Here is a 17,958-nt window from a genome sequence, read left to right on the forward strand (position 1 = left end):
GTAATTTAAATCATACTTCTGAGTTCTTGTCTTTTACATTAGGTTGTGTAGGTCACAAAGTTAATTTTTTGGACATTGAACTGACTTGAGATCCTTTGAGTGGTAATTTTAACAGTAACATTTTTAGAAAAGAAACTTTTTATAATACTTACATTGGACTAGCAATCATCACACTTATATGAAACATAACATTCCTAGAGGGCAATTTATAAGGGCATCACGTATGATTAGTAACGATAGTGTTTTTCAAACAGAATTGAAGTTTATTATCCAATTATTTGTGGAAAGGGGATACCCTATAGAACTTTTTACATCAGGCTGCCATTGAAGTCTCCAGTAAAAGGAAGACTCTGTCTCCACCTATTTTAAAGAATGGATTACCTAGCAAATTAAATGAAGTGGATATTCCCAGTGAATTTCCTCGATGTTGTTTGGAAATGTCAGTGGACACATGTAACATCAGGAATATTATAACACAAAACTGGCAGGTTATTAACAGTCATAGAGAGTTAAGTCAGGCTTTGGGAAATAAACCACAATTTGTTAATATTAAAACATAGTATTAAACAAATGCTTGAAAAATCAGATACTAGAATTCCCATTGTTTTTAGCACTAAAAGCAATGGGACATATAAGTGTAATGGTTGTTCCAGCTGTAGATTCATACACAAAGGTGCCTTTGTGATTTTGCCCCATTTAGATTACAACATAGATTTTAAGGAAAGGTATAGTTGTAATACTTCTGAAGTGGTATATCTTGGCCTGTGCTCAGCCTGTGATTCATTCTATGTAGGTATGACTACAAGAAGGCTGAAAGACAGGATTCAAGAACATGTAAGGGCTATTAAAAATAAGGATGGAAACAATGCACTTTACAAGCACTCAAGAGTATGTAAGAATTTTAGTACGTTTTTGTTTACATTTCTTGAAAAAGTAACAATAGATAGAAGAGGGGGTAACTTCAGAAATGAAACTGAAACTAGAGAAGTGTGTTGGCAAATAAGTTTGTGTGCTGAAGTTCCCACTGGTTTGAATGAACATGTTAATATAAAATGTTTTTTAGCAAGAGGGAAACTAAATGGTTAAAATTGTTGATTGTTTTTTAACTATGATTAATTGATTAACATATATAAACCAATTGTATTGTTTGATCAGATTTTTCTGACAAAGTGTTTGTATGAAAGCGGAGATTAAAACATTTTTTACGCTAATACAGCTTGGGGTCCTTTGTTGTAAAGTGAACTATTTCTGTTTTTAGTTGGTTTATGTTCACTGGCACCTAAAGTGATTTTTTTTTTATTTTGCTAAACATTGTCTAAGGGAGAGAAATTAAGAAAAAGCAACCCCTTTGCCCTTTACAACAAAATTTCCCTGGCAAGGCTAATATGTTTGCACACGCTGAATAGCTGTACATCTGAGTCTCTGACTATTCCATACAAAGCAGTGTGGAATTCACAGAACATCTGTGATGGGCCCTATTCCAGAAATGAACCACAGCAATACTAAAGTTCAGATTCAGAGCATGGCACCAAAATGTTAAAGTCATAAATAAATAAATAACATTAAGAATTTACCTTATACGCCTTCAGTCAGGAACAACACTTCAGGATATGCAAACAAAAATTTCATTTACAATGCTGGGAGACAATCTTCATAGTAGCTGGTAAATCAGTCTCACTGGACAGAGTAAAACTGCATCTTTATACATTTTTCTTATCAAACTATCGTGCAGTTTTCTTACATTATAATGACTCTAATAAATCAAAGACATTGCAAATGACCTCATGATTTCCACCTCCGACTTCACGTGAACACCTTCTTATACATGACCCACCTGCTTCAAGGGGTTTTGTTTTCTGACCTTGGATGTTTTGAACCTTCCCTAGCAACAACACTGGAGAAGACAGGCTAACAAATTCCTTTTACAGTAGCTAACATGCCTCACTTCATACAACACTTACTTTTTCCTTGTTACATATTAAAAAAATGCAGTTAAAGCACAACAGTAACTTCAGCTTATGAAGCTGTATTTTTCCTTAGCCCTGCATACAAATTATATTTGCTTTTTAACAATCATATTATAGCATCACTAATGAAACTGAAATTAATATACATTTTTCTTAAGCTGATCTTATTCCATAACATTCCCATACTACCCTGTGTTTCTGTGGTAAGACTGTATCTGTTATTAATTTAGCTGCAAAGTAATATATCCTGGTACGTCTGTTATATTGCATGAATCAATATGGATAGTATGGATAACCCTAATTACTGTGTTCATTTGTTTTATCAAACTTCTATCTTTTGGGGTTTTATTAACTTTCTGTAGTCTATTTCTTTCATTGAACTTAATACAGCTGTCCAGCTCTATTAAATCAAGCAACTCTTCTCTTAGGTCATTTTCTTCTAAGCTGAGGGCACATTCTTTGTTTTCTATTTCCTACGGGCATTCTATAGAAAGTTCCAGAGCATCTTTCCTGAGCTACATTTTCTTCATTTTCATCCTGTGTCATCCATTGCTGTTTCATATGGTAACTCATTGGCCCATCATTCCACAACATTGACAGCATCATCAGAGTTGTCACAGTTTCCTGTTTCTTCCCTTGTTGTGCAACTCCAACTGAACATTTCTACTGGTTTCCTATTTAAGGCTTCAGAGTATCTTCATATGGCAACTGATCAGATGTTTCCCACTCCACTGATTGCTCCTTAATTTGGAGATCCATTGCACTATCCTGCTGTGAAGTTATCCGAGTTAGATTTTCTACACTAAATCCTTCACTTTGCAGGTAATTCATAACCTCAGATTCTATTTCTTTAACTTCTCCATTACTAATCTTTTCTGCTTTTCCTCTTTGTTTTCTTATTTTTTTTTTGTATTGTAAAATGTTCCATGTCTGGATGCCTTTGCCTGTATTTCTCTTCGAATATCTTTTGGACTGCCTTTTTTGTGTTGATTAATTTGGCGTTCTCATGTGCATAAATATTGTACCATATCAGAGCTCTCTTTCTTTTCCAAGTCCATAATTCTTTTTTATACCTTTCAAAAGTCTGTAGGCTTTATTCTTTATATTTTCACACTTCTTCAGTCACTTCTTTTTCTAAACAACTCAAGGTCTCGTGGTCTGTATAATGTTTTTCATAAATCTGTTGTATTAATGAGCACAGGTTTTTATTTGAAGCTTCTAACAGTTTTTTTTTTGGAAGTGTTTTTCTTTCCTGTAATTTCTCTCAATCTTTTTGTATATTTTCTGTCTGGAAATTCTGGGCTTCTTGCAAGATAGTAACAATACATTCTTTCTTTCTTATCCTAAACAGTCTACTCTATCATCTTTATGACTCTTTTTTTGGCCTATTTTTGTGGACTGCTACTTCCTTCTACAACAGGGGGGCCATCCTTCCCCTGAGCCTAGCCTAGCCCCATTCTAGGAATGCTTTTGTGTCTTGAGGATGCTACACTGATCCTGATACCACTCCACCTACCAGGATTGGGCACTTTTTTATCCTGGGTCTTGTGCACCCAGCTATCTTTTTTATTGTTAACCTACTTCTGTCTATGATATATGCTGTATAAAATACAGTCTATATATCAGTGTCATCTTGGTGAGATTTTGTAAAAAAAACAGGGTCTACCTCGTGAAGGTACTCACCTAGACCTGAGGATGAATTAATTTCCAGCGACACTACTGCCCTTTGCTTGCTGACTTATCTCTCCATTCAGACTCCATCAAGCCTCCTAAATAGCTTGAAACATGACCTGTCAGACCTACTAGAATGTCCATTCAGCTACAGCCTCCAGACAAGCTTAATCACTATGGAGTGGAGCACATCAGCTGTCATCCATCTACACAAAGGCAAAGCATCAAAACCCAAGGAACTACACATCCATAAGTTTGACTAGCCTTATATGCAAGGCCATGGAAAGAATTATTGTGAACCTGAAAAACAAAGACATAGGAAATCTTCAAACACTGCACCCATCCCAGTTCAGTTTTGTCAAGGGCAGGTCATGCATACTAAATTTGGTGGACTTCTTCAAGAATGTCACTAGAGCCATGGATGAGGGCAAAATGGTACATACTGCCTACCTTGAACTGGCATAAACATTTGACACACTAACTTACTTAGGTATTATAGACAAAATCACAAATTAAGGCATAAATCCCTATGTCATCCGATGGATAGCCAAGTGGCTCTCAGATAGGACACATGAAATTAGGGTGAGGGAAATCCACCTCCACCAAGAGACCTGTTAGTGGTGTCTCACAGGGCTTGGTACAGAGACCTTTGCTGTTTGGATATGCTTCTCTGAAGGCAAGGCAAATGTAGAGGCCATCTTGCTGACCAAATTTGATGATTTCTGCAAGCTGGGTGCAATCATTAAATCACCCAGAGATGTAGCTATCCTACAGAAGGGTCTCACACAGACAAATTACTGGTGCCAGAACCATGGCCTAAAACTCAGTGCAAAAAAATGTATAATTATATCCTTTGGGAAGATGACTACCCCTGCAAATTACAACACTGATAAGACTCCCTTAAGAGTAGACTCAGTGGTAAGGGACTTTGGAACTCAGGTTGACAGTAACCTGAACTTTGATCACTATGTGTCCACAGTAGTGAGAAAATCCTACTACATGGTGTAACTTATAAGGGCATGGCTTACAGATGTAAGAAGATCATAGCCTCATTACACTCAGCCCTCATTATACCAATAATCAAGTACAAAGCACCCTTTAGCATTGGCAACAACTGGAGGGGCCGCGAGGTTCCTCAGTAAAATAATACAGGGTGTAAATATTCCCTATGAAGCCCGTCTCAAAGCTCTGTCCCTCTACTTGGTCTCCTACAGACTGAGGGGCACTCTATGGCATTCTCCGATCCAGGCCTGATGGAGCTGCTACACGTTCATAAAACAGCATCAGAATTACCTGATCTAAAGATCTAAACCTCATCTATTATATAAACAAAACATGTTGGAGGGATAGGTATGTACCTCATATTACCCCCTCTTTTGGACAGACCCCCCAGCTATGTGAAACAGAGCTCTTCCCTAAGCTTATTCAAATTCAGTTTGGACCAACACATGGGAAATCACAAATTCACCCCAGCTTACCTCCTGCATCTCTTATGGACAGGGGCAATTTGTACATGCCCTAAGTCATAGGCATATACCAAAGCCATTCTGGCCTGTTTGTATTAATAATTGGGAAATTTGGGGCAATTATTGGCTAAGCTGAAAAAGGCTATAGGGCCATATTCATAGTAATCTCATATTATAAGGATCCTGACCAACTATTTACATTTATTCCCAGTCTTTGATTGGTTTGCTGCACCTCTCAAGGTGTGTTCAGACAGTTTCATCAGGTTTGTCCCCTTTAACAAACTACACACTGAGAAGTGGGGTACCACATGTTTTGATTCTGGACTCTGTGCAGTTGGTGGTGATTATGTTTTCACAAAGAGACATCATATTATGAAGTGACTTGTAGTATTTATTGCATTTATTTATTTATTTACACTTGTTAAACGGGTAGTGGCTGACTGGATTTAGAAAAAAAACATTTTCAGCGGAGACCCGGGGAGAAACGTTCCACAACAAAGAGAACATTATTAAGGTACAAGCAGTAAACTTAGTTTAAGTAGTACATTGCTAACAATATGTAAATGAGGTTAACAAAAATATTACAGCAAAATATAATAACAAAATACAGTATAAACATTCATGGTTCAGGCATACAGAAATACTATTTTTTTTTACAATATACATGAGGTACACAAATCATGCTGCGTTGCTGATGATACCCATTTTCAGCTCTCCTTTCTATAGAAGCATGTATGACTTTAGTGTGTTTGTGGAATACTTGGATTCCATCCTTACACGTATGATCTGAAGATGGCTAAATCCAGATAAGTCTGATATTATCGTGATGCTTGTGACATCGAGATATTCACAAAATCAATACCCTCTCCCAATATTTTCTTTACAGGTAAATAAGATGGTTTGTTTGGAGGGTGCACTATGTAAGAGTACTCCTAGATATGATACTACTGCTGAAGGCCTATGTGACAGAGGTTGTCTTTGAAACATCAACAGAATGGAATATCTGTTAATATTCTCAACACAAAACAATTATGTATGCTTTACTTTCTTCTCTTTTGTATTACATCAGTGCCTTTTACCTTTGGGTTCATCATACTGAGCTCGACTATCTACATTGTATGCAAAATTCCCACAGTCAGAGAACTGAATGCAGTCTTGTGTTTCAGTCATATAAGCACTGTGCTGTGAGATTTGCGCTGCCTTACTTGTAGCAACAAGGACTACTTTAAAGTTTTGGTACTTACCTTCAAAACCTTACACAACTTGGGACCTGTCCATTTTAAGGAGCTCTTGGTGCCCTATGTTCCAGCATATCATCTTCATTCTGTTGGTGAGGGGTTGCTCGTATTTATAAGTTCATAGGTAAATACTAGGCTAGCTACCCTTGTGGGCCATTTTAGGCCTATCCAGTTTCTCTTTTTGTGTTCAAAATAACCTATCCCATTTGATGTAGTCTGTCCTCACCCATTCCATGGTCAATAATTATATATTAGCCCAATAAGAATAAGTGGGATCATACTATAGAAAATTTGAGGAGAACAATGCATGGGATAAAGCAGTAGGAGCTGCATCTGTCCATTAGTAGTACAGGGGCAGTCCTTGCATAAATGTTCTGTTTCCCATCCATAGATCTAAGTTGTACTTAAAATGGACAGGGATGAACTTTGTTTTATGTAAATGGGGAGTCTGTTCCACATTAGTGGTATCCTCTGCAGAATATACATGTCCCCCCCAAACCATTCTGTTGAAGTTGTACTAGAGCTTTAGATCCCTATACAGGGCATTTCTGATGACATTTGTCTTGCTGATATGCAGTAAATCCATCAGTAACGGGTCGGATGATGCCTTGTATGCTAGACAGAGGTCATCTCATAGCAGTCTGTAGGATACAGCATATAGTGACAGGGCTTTGAGTTAGTCCATGTAGGACAAGTTGTTTAGGCCTTGTATCCTTTTAGTAAGGTATCCCTGTGGGCATTCCAGTTGTAGCACATTCCTGAACAGATACATGCCCAAGGGGGCATTATATTCAAAGACTTGCCTATTAAAGGTGAAGTAAAGGAGGACAATTAAATCACAAGGTCTAGACACAATCACTTTGTTTATAGGCTGTATAATCTAAAAGGACTTTCTTACAACAGACATGTTGGTCAAAAGATAGATAACTGTCCACATACAGTGGATATAAAAGTGCATAAACCCCTGCTAAAATGCCAGATTTTTATGATATAAAAAAACGAGACCATAATAAATCATTTCAAAAATGTTCCCACCTTTAATGTGACCGATAACCTGTACAATTCAATTGAAAAACAAACAAATCTGTTAAGAGAAAATATATAAAAAATAAAAAATGTACAATAAGCTGGTTGTATAAGTGTGCATACCCTTAAACTAATACTTTGTTGAAGGACCTTTTGATTTAATTACGGCATTTAGTCTTCTTGGGTAAGAGGCATGGTACATCTTGACTTGGCAATATTTGCCCACTCTTCCTTGCAAAAGTGCTCCAAATCTGTCAGATTGCAAGGGCATCTCATGTGCACAGCCCTCTTCAGGTCACCCCACAGATTTTCTATTGGATTTAGGTATGGCTCTGGCTGAGCTATTCCAAAACTTTAATTTTCTTCTGGTGAAGCCATTCTTCTGTTTATCTGGATGTATGGTATGCTTGGGTTCATTGTTGTGTTGAAAGGTGAAATTCCTCTTCATCTTCAACTTTCTAGCACACGCCTGAAGGTTGTTTTTGTGCCAAATGCACCTTTTGGAATTGTGGCCAAAAAGTTCAACATTGGTCTCGTCAGACCATAACACATTTTCTTGCATGCTTTTGGGAGACTTGATGTATTGTTTTGGAAATATTACCCAGGCCTGGATGCTTTTCTGTGTAAGAAAAAGCTTTTATCTTGCAACCCTACCCCATAGTCCAGACATATGGAGAATACGGGAGATTGTTGTCCCATGTAGTACGCAACCAGTACTTGCCAAAAATTCCTGCAGCTCCTTCAGTGTTGCTGTAGGCCTCTTGGCAGCCTCCCTGACCAGTTTTTGTCTTGTCTTTTCATCAATTCTGGAGGGGTGTGCAGTTCTTTGCAACGTCACTGCTGTCTCATATTCTGTTGTCCCATATTTTCTCCACTTTTTGACTACTGTCTTCACTGTGTTCATGGTATATCCAATACTGTGGAAATTTTTTTGTACCCTTCTCCTGACTGACACCTTTCAACAATGAGATCCCTTTGTTGCTTTGTAAGCTCTCTGCGAACCATGGCTTTTGCTATAGCAGGCAGCTGAGTAAATGTCAGGAAAATCTTACTAGGACAGCTAAATTTTCTTTGGTGTCAATCAGAGTCTCTTTAATTGATGACAGGTGTGTACACAAAAAGACTGAATGCTGTAATTAAATCAAAAGTTGCTTCAACAAATTATTAGTTTAAGGGTGTGCACACTTATGCAACCAGCTTATTGTACGTTTTTTATTTTTTATATGTTTTCTCCTAACAGATTTGCTGGTTTTTCAATTGACTTGTACAGGTTATAGGACGCAGTGTAAGTTCCCAAATCCCAAACAAGTGGATCAACTCTTAGGAACATATTGTCAATGTGGTAGTTGCCTGGGGTAGAGAACTTTCCAAAGGAGCACCAAAGGCCTTTTAAAATAATTTAATTTAAAAGAGTTGATTGAAACAGCTGAAACAAACTTTCCTTCTTCAGACTTCAACAAACATTTTGCAGATTTTTATAAATAAATAAATAACACATACTAAATTAATTATTATTAAATTAAATTAAATACTTTTTAAAGTGTGATATACAATTCAGTAGGTTTTTTGACAAAAAAAAAAAAAACCCCAAAAATGCACTTAAGTCCCAGAATCCTACCTACCAATTCACCCAACCTATAAAGTAGTAACTTTCCAAAGGATACAGTAATGCATTTTTTGGCATTTTGTCATACCAAGATTTTGACACCAGCTATTTGAAACAAATCTTCCTGCAGGATGGCTAAGTAGTTTGGGGATTCAGTGACTACTTCTAGCTTGCAGTCATCTCCAAACTTAGTCAGCCAGAGCCGTTTGGTATTGGCTTTTACTTCAGAAAAGTACATGTCAAACAAGAGAGGTCCCAGCACAGAACCCTCTGGGACCCTACTGCTGACTGGTCGCTTTGTGGAGGGAACTTCCCCTATGTTACTCACTGGATTGCAAACAAGTTGAGGTATGCTGTGTGTACCATTTTGCCTTCATCCATTGCTTTGGTCTTTTTAAAAAATCCACCAGGATGAGTAAGCATGACCTACCCTTGAAGAGTCCAAACTGAGACTGGTCTAGTGTTCGGAGGTTCTGTATGTCCTGACTGATTACTTTCTTAAGGCTTTTCATGGCTGTGGATATAAGGCTGTTCAGACAAATGGGTCCATAACTGTCTGGGTCTGTCGAGGTCCTCTCTTATGCAGAGGAATGACTGTAGCTTTTCTCCATTCGCTTGGTACTAAACCTGTATGGAGTCTGAAGTTAAACAGTGTTATTAATGGTGTGGCTAAATCATGGTTCATGCTATTTAAGATGCATCCCGGGATATTGTCAGGACCCACTGATGCAGTATTTTTAGCTTTTGATGGCACTTTTAGGACTTGGTCTTCTATGATAGCTAGAGGTGAGCCAGTTTCAGGTATATCTTGAGGACAGACAGAGTGGTGAGAGGGGTAAAACTAGAGCTAAATTTAATGGCCAGCATGTTAGCTGTATCTTCTGTCCCAGTATGGGTAACATCAGTTGCAATCTTTCAAGTTTGACATAACTTAAAAAATACCTTCTGATTGTCTTTAGCTTGGATAGCTATTTTACTCTCAAACTTGGCTTTGGTGGATTTTATTAAGCTCATGGGTTGTTTGCTTATTTCAGTGTCAAGGGCTCTAGCATTCTGAGAATTACACTTTTTACTTTTGGCCAAAATTATTTTCCTTGTTGATATTACGGTTCCACCATGTGGGTTTGTTTCTGGGGTTTGCCTTGTACTTTGTCCTATGGGGTACAGCTGCATCTATGCAGCTATTTACATGCTAGTATAGTGTGGTGGTGAACATTTCCATGTATTCAGTGGAGCTAACTGGTTTGGTGGGGATTTGAGACTTGTTACTGTATCTCTTAGGAGTAGGTAGTTTGTCTTAAAGACATTTCTAAAGGTACCTTGGGTGAGATGGATGTCTGGTTTCAGTTTTATTTCAAAGGAGGCTGCTTATGGCCAGACCTAACAAGTAATGAAGATATGCATGGGATGGTACAAAATGCCCCCATATTAGTAATGACAATATCCAAGACTTGTTCTTGTGTGATAGCTGGAGGTGAGCCAATTTCAGGTATATCTTGAGGGACAGATGGAGGGAAGAGAGAGGTAAAGTTAGAGCTAACTTTATCGGCCAGTAGGTTCACTGTATGTCTTCAACTTCAGTGTAGCTAACATATATAGCTTTTCCCAGGTAAACCTGCAAATATCATGGATTCATCTACATTCTTCTTATTTTGTGAAATTCACTACCTATTAGGCTTTGGGCATGTGACACGGATACCTCTCCATTGGCTCCTGAAATAATATCTGGTTATGTGATCTTATTTAAATCCTACCATTTTTTGTTATTATTAACTCTCTCCAACTTTCAAATAGCTAATTTTACTAGTCTTCTACTCCTTTTATTCATTCAAATTTGCTTGTTTTCATTTTATTAAAGTACTTGGGCTCTATGAAACAAATAAATGTTATATATTACACTCCACTGACAGGAGTCTCTTCTGGAAAACTTTTTATTTACACTGTGATAGTAACCTGGTTAACTAGTATACTTTATTGCATCTGTTGGCTTGAATGAACTGTTTTGTTTAACTAATCTAAATTTGTTTATAAAATCTGTATGGAATTGCATTTTTCTAGGTATCCTTAATGTATTTATGAGTTTTTAAATGTTTCTGTAAAAACTGCAGTGGATTCATATCACTGTTGTCTTGCATTTGTTCCAGGTTGCATCTGAAAACAGTCCTTGGACCAGTCCACCATTTCTGATCAATAAATAAATAAATGCAATACAATACAATCTCTTTGATCTTGTCTCTATTTCCTGTTTACACACCATGTGGTACATCGGGCAATGAGCACCTGTCATACTCCTTGGTTCTGTAGTAGTTACGGGTTTTATGGCCTCAGGTTGCTAGCCCAAGGCCCAGTCCTCCTCAGAGGGTGCACCACACACATTCACACATACACACTCACACCTAGGGCCAATTTAGAGTGTCCAATCCACCTACTGCATGTCTTTGGAATGTGGGAGGAAACCAGAGCACCCGGAGGAAACCCACACAAATGCAGAGAGGACGTGCAGGCTTTGCACAGACAGCAACTCAGCTGAGAATCAAACCAGAGAATATTATGCCGTGAGGCAACAATGCTAACTGCTACACCACTGCACCACCCTTGATGCTGTCTAGTCACCAGTTTTACTCTATACCCTTTCTCAAAGTTTCTTCATTGAGCTATTAATATCATACATTCTTTTATTGGCAGTAACCTCTTCATGTTCAATTGAACAGGACATAAGTCCCAAAAGTATTTCACCAAAATAGACCAGGTAATTAGTGTATTTAACATATACTGAATGGAAAGCAGTTTTGTAAATCCCTTCATTGTTTCTCAGGGAGCTAAATGTTTATGCCAACTCTGATGAGGCAATCACCTGTCTAACAGGGTTTATTACTTATTAGCTTCTCATATAATCGTTTTGATGCATACATAGTTTTGATTGTGATCACAGATAATGCCAGTCAGGGAGGTGTCATTTCATGGATAGAGGGTGTGTCACTGTAGTCTTTTACTTGTGTTGAGCATAGCCTGATCATTAAAAATGCCATCTTTAGGAAGAAACATTTATTTAACAGTAGAAAGAAGATGAAGTATGCTTTCCTACACCCTCCTTCTCAGTGGTGCAATCCTAGAAATTCGAATGACACCATTAATAGTGCCAAAGTCTCCAAAAAAGAATTATATTGTTTTCATTTCGGGTGGTAGTGAGAATTTCATCAATGTTGATATAGAACAGTTCTGTGAAATTCTCATTAACATTAATTGATGGGTTATAGGCAATAATGGCATTGAGATGATTATTGTTGGAGGTCAGGTGATATTTATTTATTTATTAACATATGTTTTGTTGACCTGGTTAGTCCCACTAGGCATGGGTCTATTTTCAATGGAGACCCAAGATGGTATTTGTGCAGATGGTGGAAATTTGGCCAGAGACCTGAAGCAATGTTCACTACCCTCTTTTTTGATTAGTGCCATGGGATTGTTCACTGCCATCTTGAGCTATCACCAGTTCAGACAGATGGCACCTTTTTTCTTGCCTCATCCAAACTGTGGGACCTCAGGAGTGTAGCATCCTATTAATGCATGGCACTACACCTGCAGTATCGGTAGTGAAACATGCAACTAAGCACCTGCTGTGGGGATAGAACCCAAAGCCTTTTGATTGTTCCGGCATTGAAGTGCGCTGCCTGTTAAGACAATAACATTTGATTTCATTGGGAAGCTCTGTAACTAGAACGATCAACTTCTTGACTGCACACTGGCACAATAAATGTATCCACCTTCAGTAGGTATCCCTTTCTAGACTATATGCAAATCTTCCATCCCTTTCTATAAAATGACGTTCCTTTCATACTCAGGGCAGCAATCACAAAGCTAGTTCATCTAAATTCCCTTTGTAGATATTCTTTTTTATGGTCACTCACTTTAACAACTGTCCACAACAGTGAGAACATTCCCTGTTACAAAAATCATCAACCATTCCTTTTTTGCTTGTACAAAATGTGACTCCACTGGTCATGGCCACTTAGCTTCGGAACGTGAAGACAGTCTATGTTAAACACTACTGGTCATGGCCAAGTAGCTTGGGAAGGTGAATACAGTCTATGTTAAAGACACTTCTCTAGCCCTATCCGTGTGTGGAATGCTTAGGTTGGCTCCAAAAAGAAAGGATTGGTCACAGTAGTAGTTGTTACCAAATCACATACCTATCTCTGCCTTGAAAGCACATGGCCACCAAATTACTGCAGTCTATATGGATTCCTGATAAGTGGCTGCCAAATGCATTTGGTCCTGTTCACATATTGGCACAGGACTTGGCAGTTGTAGGTATCATGTTACTTGTGGTGGAAGCCTGGATATGAATTGTTATGGAAACAGGACAATATTTCTACTGTAATCTGATGGACAATCAGAAATATTGCTGAAAACCACTTTCAGTAACTCTTCAAGTTTGTCACTTTTATCCACTGTTTCGTGACCCAAGAATTGGTATATATAAGTTGGGAGTGTGAAAGTGTGTCATCCCACATGTGGGTGCAGGAGGTGCCCCCTTCATAAAAAATATTTTATTATTTGCTGAAAGTGGCTTTCAGTGACACTTGTTTGAACATATTGTCATTAATGCAAATTTCATTTCTGAAATAATCATGAATCCTTTTCTCAATTGTGAATGTCAGTGCATCAACACTAACCACAGGAACCTAACAAGGGATAAAACAGCCCAGTAGTACTGAGGGTTTACGACGATTATTGAGCCCCATCTTTTGCACATTCCTTCATAGCAGCAGATGTCCCACTGTCATCATCTACTTCCTATGCTGACAGTCATTACGAACATACCATACAGTTACAGAAAAGTGATGTTTTCCAGTTATGTCGTAAAGTATAATAAAAGGTATAAGAAAGTCATTCTAGCCAAGAGTAAATGCCACCATCTTTTGCTATGAAAATGGGATAGGATCTTGAGAAATAATTCAGTAAAGCTACAAGATTAATAAGCAGACAGATATATTTTATATATATATATATGGGTTCATGTCTATGGATCGACAACTTACTATATCGACATCCACTTCACCGACATCTAAAATAATCGACACCGCAAATCACGGACATTTAACAGGTAAGAGATTTAAATTTCGCTAATCATGCCTACCATGTTTTAGTAAGTATGGCAGTGTTATGCATGTCTGGTAGGCATGATTAGCGAAATTTAAATCTCTTACCTGGTAAATGTCCGTGATTTGCGGTGTCGATTATTTTAGATGTCGGTGAAGTGGATGTCGATATAGTAAGTTGTCGATCCATAGACATGAACCCATATATATATATATATATATATATATATATATATATATATATATATATGTGTGTGTGTGTGTGTGTCCACGTGTACATTTATTTTACTCATTTGTAAAACAGATAAACCCACTAGAGCTGACTGCTTCTTTTTCAGAAGGTAAACTTTGAATACTGTTTCTTAAAGTGACTTCCTCAGAGCAATACAGTTGCAAAATGGAAACTGAGAAGAGGTTCCAACCCGGGACCACAGAACAAAGCTTATTAGGACCATGTTACCCTAATCATCTGCTTAAGAGTGCCATACTCATATTTGCTGACTTTTGAGTATTAGAAATCATAGTGTTAGACATTAAAAGTCATAGCAGAGGGACAGAAAGCACACTGTGTATTTTCCAGAAGAAGGCCTTTAGCTGTGTGCTTTTGTACAGCTGAAGATAATGAATCTACAAGCAGGATTAATTTAGTTCCTTAATATGTGTGCCCTTAAATAGGTATATTGTTTTTGAGAAAATCAGTGACCTTAACAGAAGCATGAGGGCAAAAAAAAAACATAGAGCTATGTCTAAATCATAACTGCAGAAAGATCATTTCAAAATAAGCAGGACATTTCCAGTACACAGAGCTCCCCAAAATTCTGCATTTCAATTGTTGACCTCACAAACCTGCAGATGTTGTATCTTTCAGACTGAACATTGCTTGACATACATAGATGAATATGTCTAAGAAAGAATGTTTCACAAGCGATGTATTTTTTAAATGCAGTACATACAGAATGCATACTTTGCTATGCACCATTCACCATTTGCAATATATATATATATATATATATATATATATATATATATATATATATATATATATATATACAATAGATATATATACATATATATATATATATATATATATATATATATATATATATATATATGTATGCAGAAGAAGTGCATTAAAGAGGCAGCAATAACTCTAATCTTTGTTCCAGACCATACTCCTACAGTCACTCATAGAACCATGATGTTACACCTATAATTTAACTGCCTTTATATTTAATGCTGGAAGGATGGAAATAGTGTCATTTAATCCAGGAGGATTAATTTTTGCACATGGGGTTGGGGTGTCACTTCAACAGTGACAATCTAGAGCCAAGGTTTACACCACCAAGTGACTAGCCCTGCCATAGTTGTTCTTCCACACCACAAATTCACACACACACTCATAACTATGGCCAGTTTAGAGTGTACAGTCCGCCTACTGCATATCTTTGGAATGTCGGAAGAAAAAAGAGCACCCAGAGGAAACCCATGCATTCCCTGCACAGAAGTCACACAAGCCAAGAATTGAACCACAGAACTTCTTGTTGTGAAGCAATAATGCTAACAATTGCACCACTTATTTGTATAGCAATTTTATGCAGATTAATACTGAACTATCTAGCTTTGTTTGGAAGTCTTGCAATTTTTGAAGACATTCAAGTAACTTTCAATATTGTTTTACTTCTTAGTCTTTTAATAATGACAATTTTCCTGCAGATAACAGTGAACATTGTTAGTCCTTAAAGTATGAACAATAGAATTAAGTTGAATGAGAACAACGTTTGTGGCATGAATGTATATGCAATTTTTTTACAAGTGAAAAATGTATATCTGAGGTACTTTCATTGCAGGCAGTATTTCTAATTTATGATACTAGGTTATGTACATATTATGTGTTTGTCACACTTTTCAAGAAAGGGAAGGTCTGCAATAGTTTTAGTAAATTTGAATACATCAATACAGATTACGAGTATAGATCTATATAATGATGTTATTTTTCATTAGTGTACTACAAAATCGATGGATGCATCTACACATATACATGCAGTTAGATGTCCCCGAATATAAGCTAAATTTATGAGGAATTTTTTTCAAAATATTCTACTATCCATAAAAGGTAAACTAACTGGTGATAGAGATTTTAATATTAATATTTTTGATGTAACTGTACATTTTCAGTTCCATAGTACTTTTAATCAAAGCAGAACATGATATATATATATATATATATATATATATATATATATATATATATATATATATATATGTGTGTGTGTGTGTGTGTGTGTATGTGTGTGTGTGTGTGTATGCATATGTGTGTGTATGTATGTGATATTCACCAAGCCTAAACCTAAAGTACCAAAACATTTACATGGCACATTATTATACAACATGTTTTGGTTAAACTGAAGTTGCTGACTCTTTTTGTTTATTCAATTTGCCAAAACATTCAGTTGTTATGAGGCTGTGCAACAGTATTGTTAGTTATGTGACCTTGGAGTTGCTATATGCAAGTAGTGGATGGTGGTATGTGCAAGTCACCTGCACCCCTGTAAAAAGGAAAAAAATTATATGATGTTGTCCTTTTAATTTTTCCTCATGAATAGGTCTCTCATCTGATCACCAGATCCCACTCAGCCATATTTCCTAGACTTCGGAACCAACTCTTGAGCTCCTTCCTCTACCCATAATGCTCTAGTCCATCACCACTGCCACAGATCTCATTTGCTGCCATTGTCATTAGACATAGGTTCCAATCTCTCGAGCACAGTTAGTAGTTTATCTCTTGAGCATAATTAGTAGTTTATCTTTCAAAATTTACTAGTTAAATTGTTATCCTTCTAAAAAAATTAATTAGCTTTTTTCCATGTTATATCCTCCCCAGTGTAGTTTGCATAATAGTGTGATAATAACTTTGACAGACTTTCTTGACACTAATTTCTATCATAATATACTTAAGAGTCTGCTAAATGTTCTAAAACATTCCTGACTGATTTTGAACTGGAGTGGTATTATAACTTTGTTAGCGGCTTTTGGCATACCTCTCAAATGTCCAGATTTTTGCCTCATATTTTTGGTCTGTTCCTCACAAAATGTGTGCTTTTCTGGATTATTATGGCATATCAGTGAGAACTGAATTCACTAAATAATGACATACATTTGACAGGCATGTGGGTTTCATACTTCTTATCCTTCAGAAAATGCATGGCAACATAAGACCTTTTATTGTATCAACTTACTAAGTCTATAAGAGTAATATTTAACATTTACCTATTATTTTACTTCTTATCCTTCAGAAAATGCATGGTAACATAAGACCTTTTATTGTATCAACTTACTAAGTCTATAAGAGTAATATTTAAAATGTACCCATTACTTTTGGTTTCATCCAGATTTTTTGTGCTAAGAGGTTGAGAGCTATGAGCCTCACTTCTGCCACTTCTATCAGGGATCACAATTTCAGTCACTACTCTGAGAGCATGACCATAGGTGGGGGGGCAGATTAACTGGTAGACTGAGAACTTCCCCTTATGACTTGGTTCTCACTTTACTGCTGCTGTCCAGTACAATGTGTACTGTACTGATGCCTTTACACCCAGCAGCAGGTCATTCTCCCAAACACTTCAACATTTACTCAAGAACAAAAACCCAATATACTTAAATCCACCAGCTGAGACCCCCCACACACCGTATAGAAAAGATGTGCACAGCCAGCATGCAGAGGAATCACTTTTAAGAATACACTGAAAAATGGGTTCAACTAAGTGGTAGGAAGGAGCAGGAAAGATTACAATGTACTAGTATATACTTCCAAGATGAGTGCACTCTTATCAACAGCTTAATTTCAACTCAACCAATGTGTAATCAGAAAATGAGAAAAAAAAA

The 17,958-nt window shown here is 37.0% G+C and overlaps 1 protein-coding gene across 1 annotated transcript in view; it reads left to right on the top strand.

The window, feature by feature from the left end:
- The window catches only part of TMPRSS5 (transmembrane serine protease 5), an 819,938-nt gene extending 808,750 nt beyond the window's left edge, over positions 1 to 11,188 (top strand). The window contains exon 12 of the mRNA XM_044081066.1: positions 11,119 to 11,188. Coding sequence (XP_043937001.1) covers positions 11,119 to 11,172 — 54 coding nt within the window. The 3' untranslated portion in view covers positions 11,173 to 11,188. The remainder of the gene's footprint in view (positions 1 to 11,118) is intronic.
- Positions 11,189 to 17,958: the final 6,770 nt, after the last annotated feature.

This window comes from Protopterus annectens, chromosome 8.part0, assembly GCF_019279795.1.
Source record: "Protopterus annectens isolate FY-2018-M chromosome 8.part0, PAN1.0, whole genome shotgun sequence".
NCBI classification, from domain to species: domain Eukaryota; kingdom Metazoa; phylum Chordata; order Ceratodontiformes; family Protopteridae; genus Protopterus; species Protopterus annectens.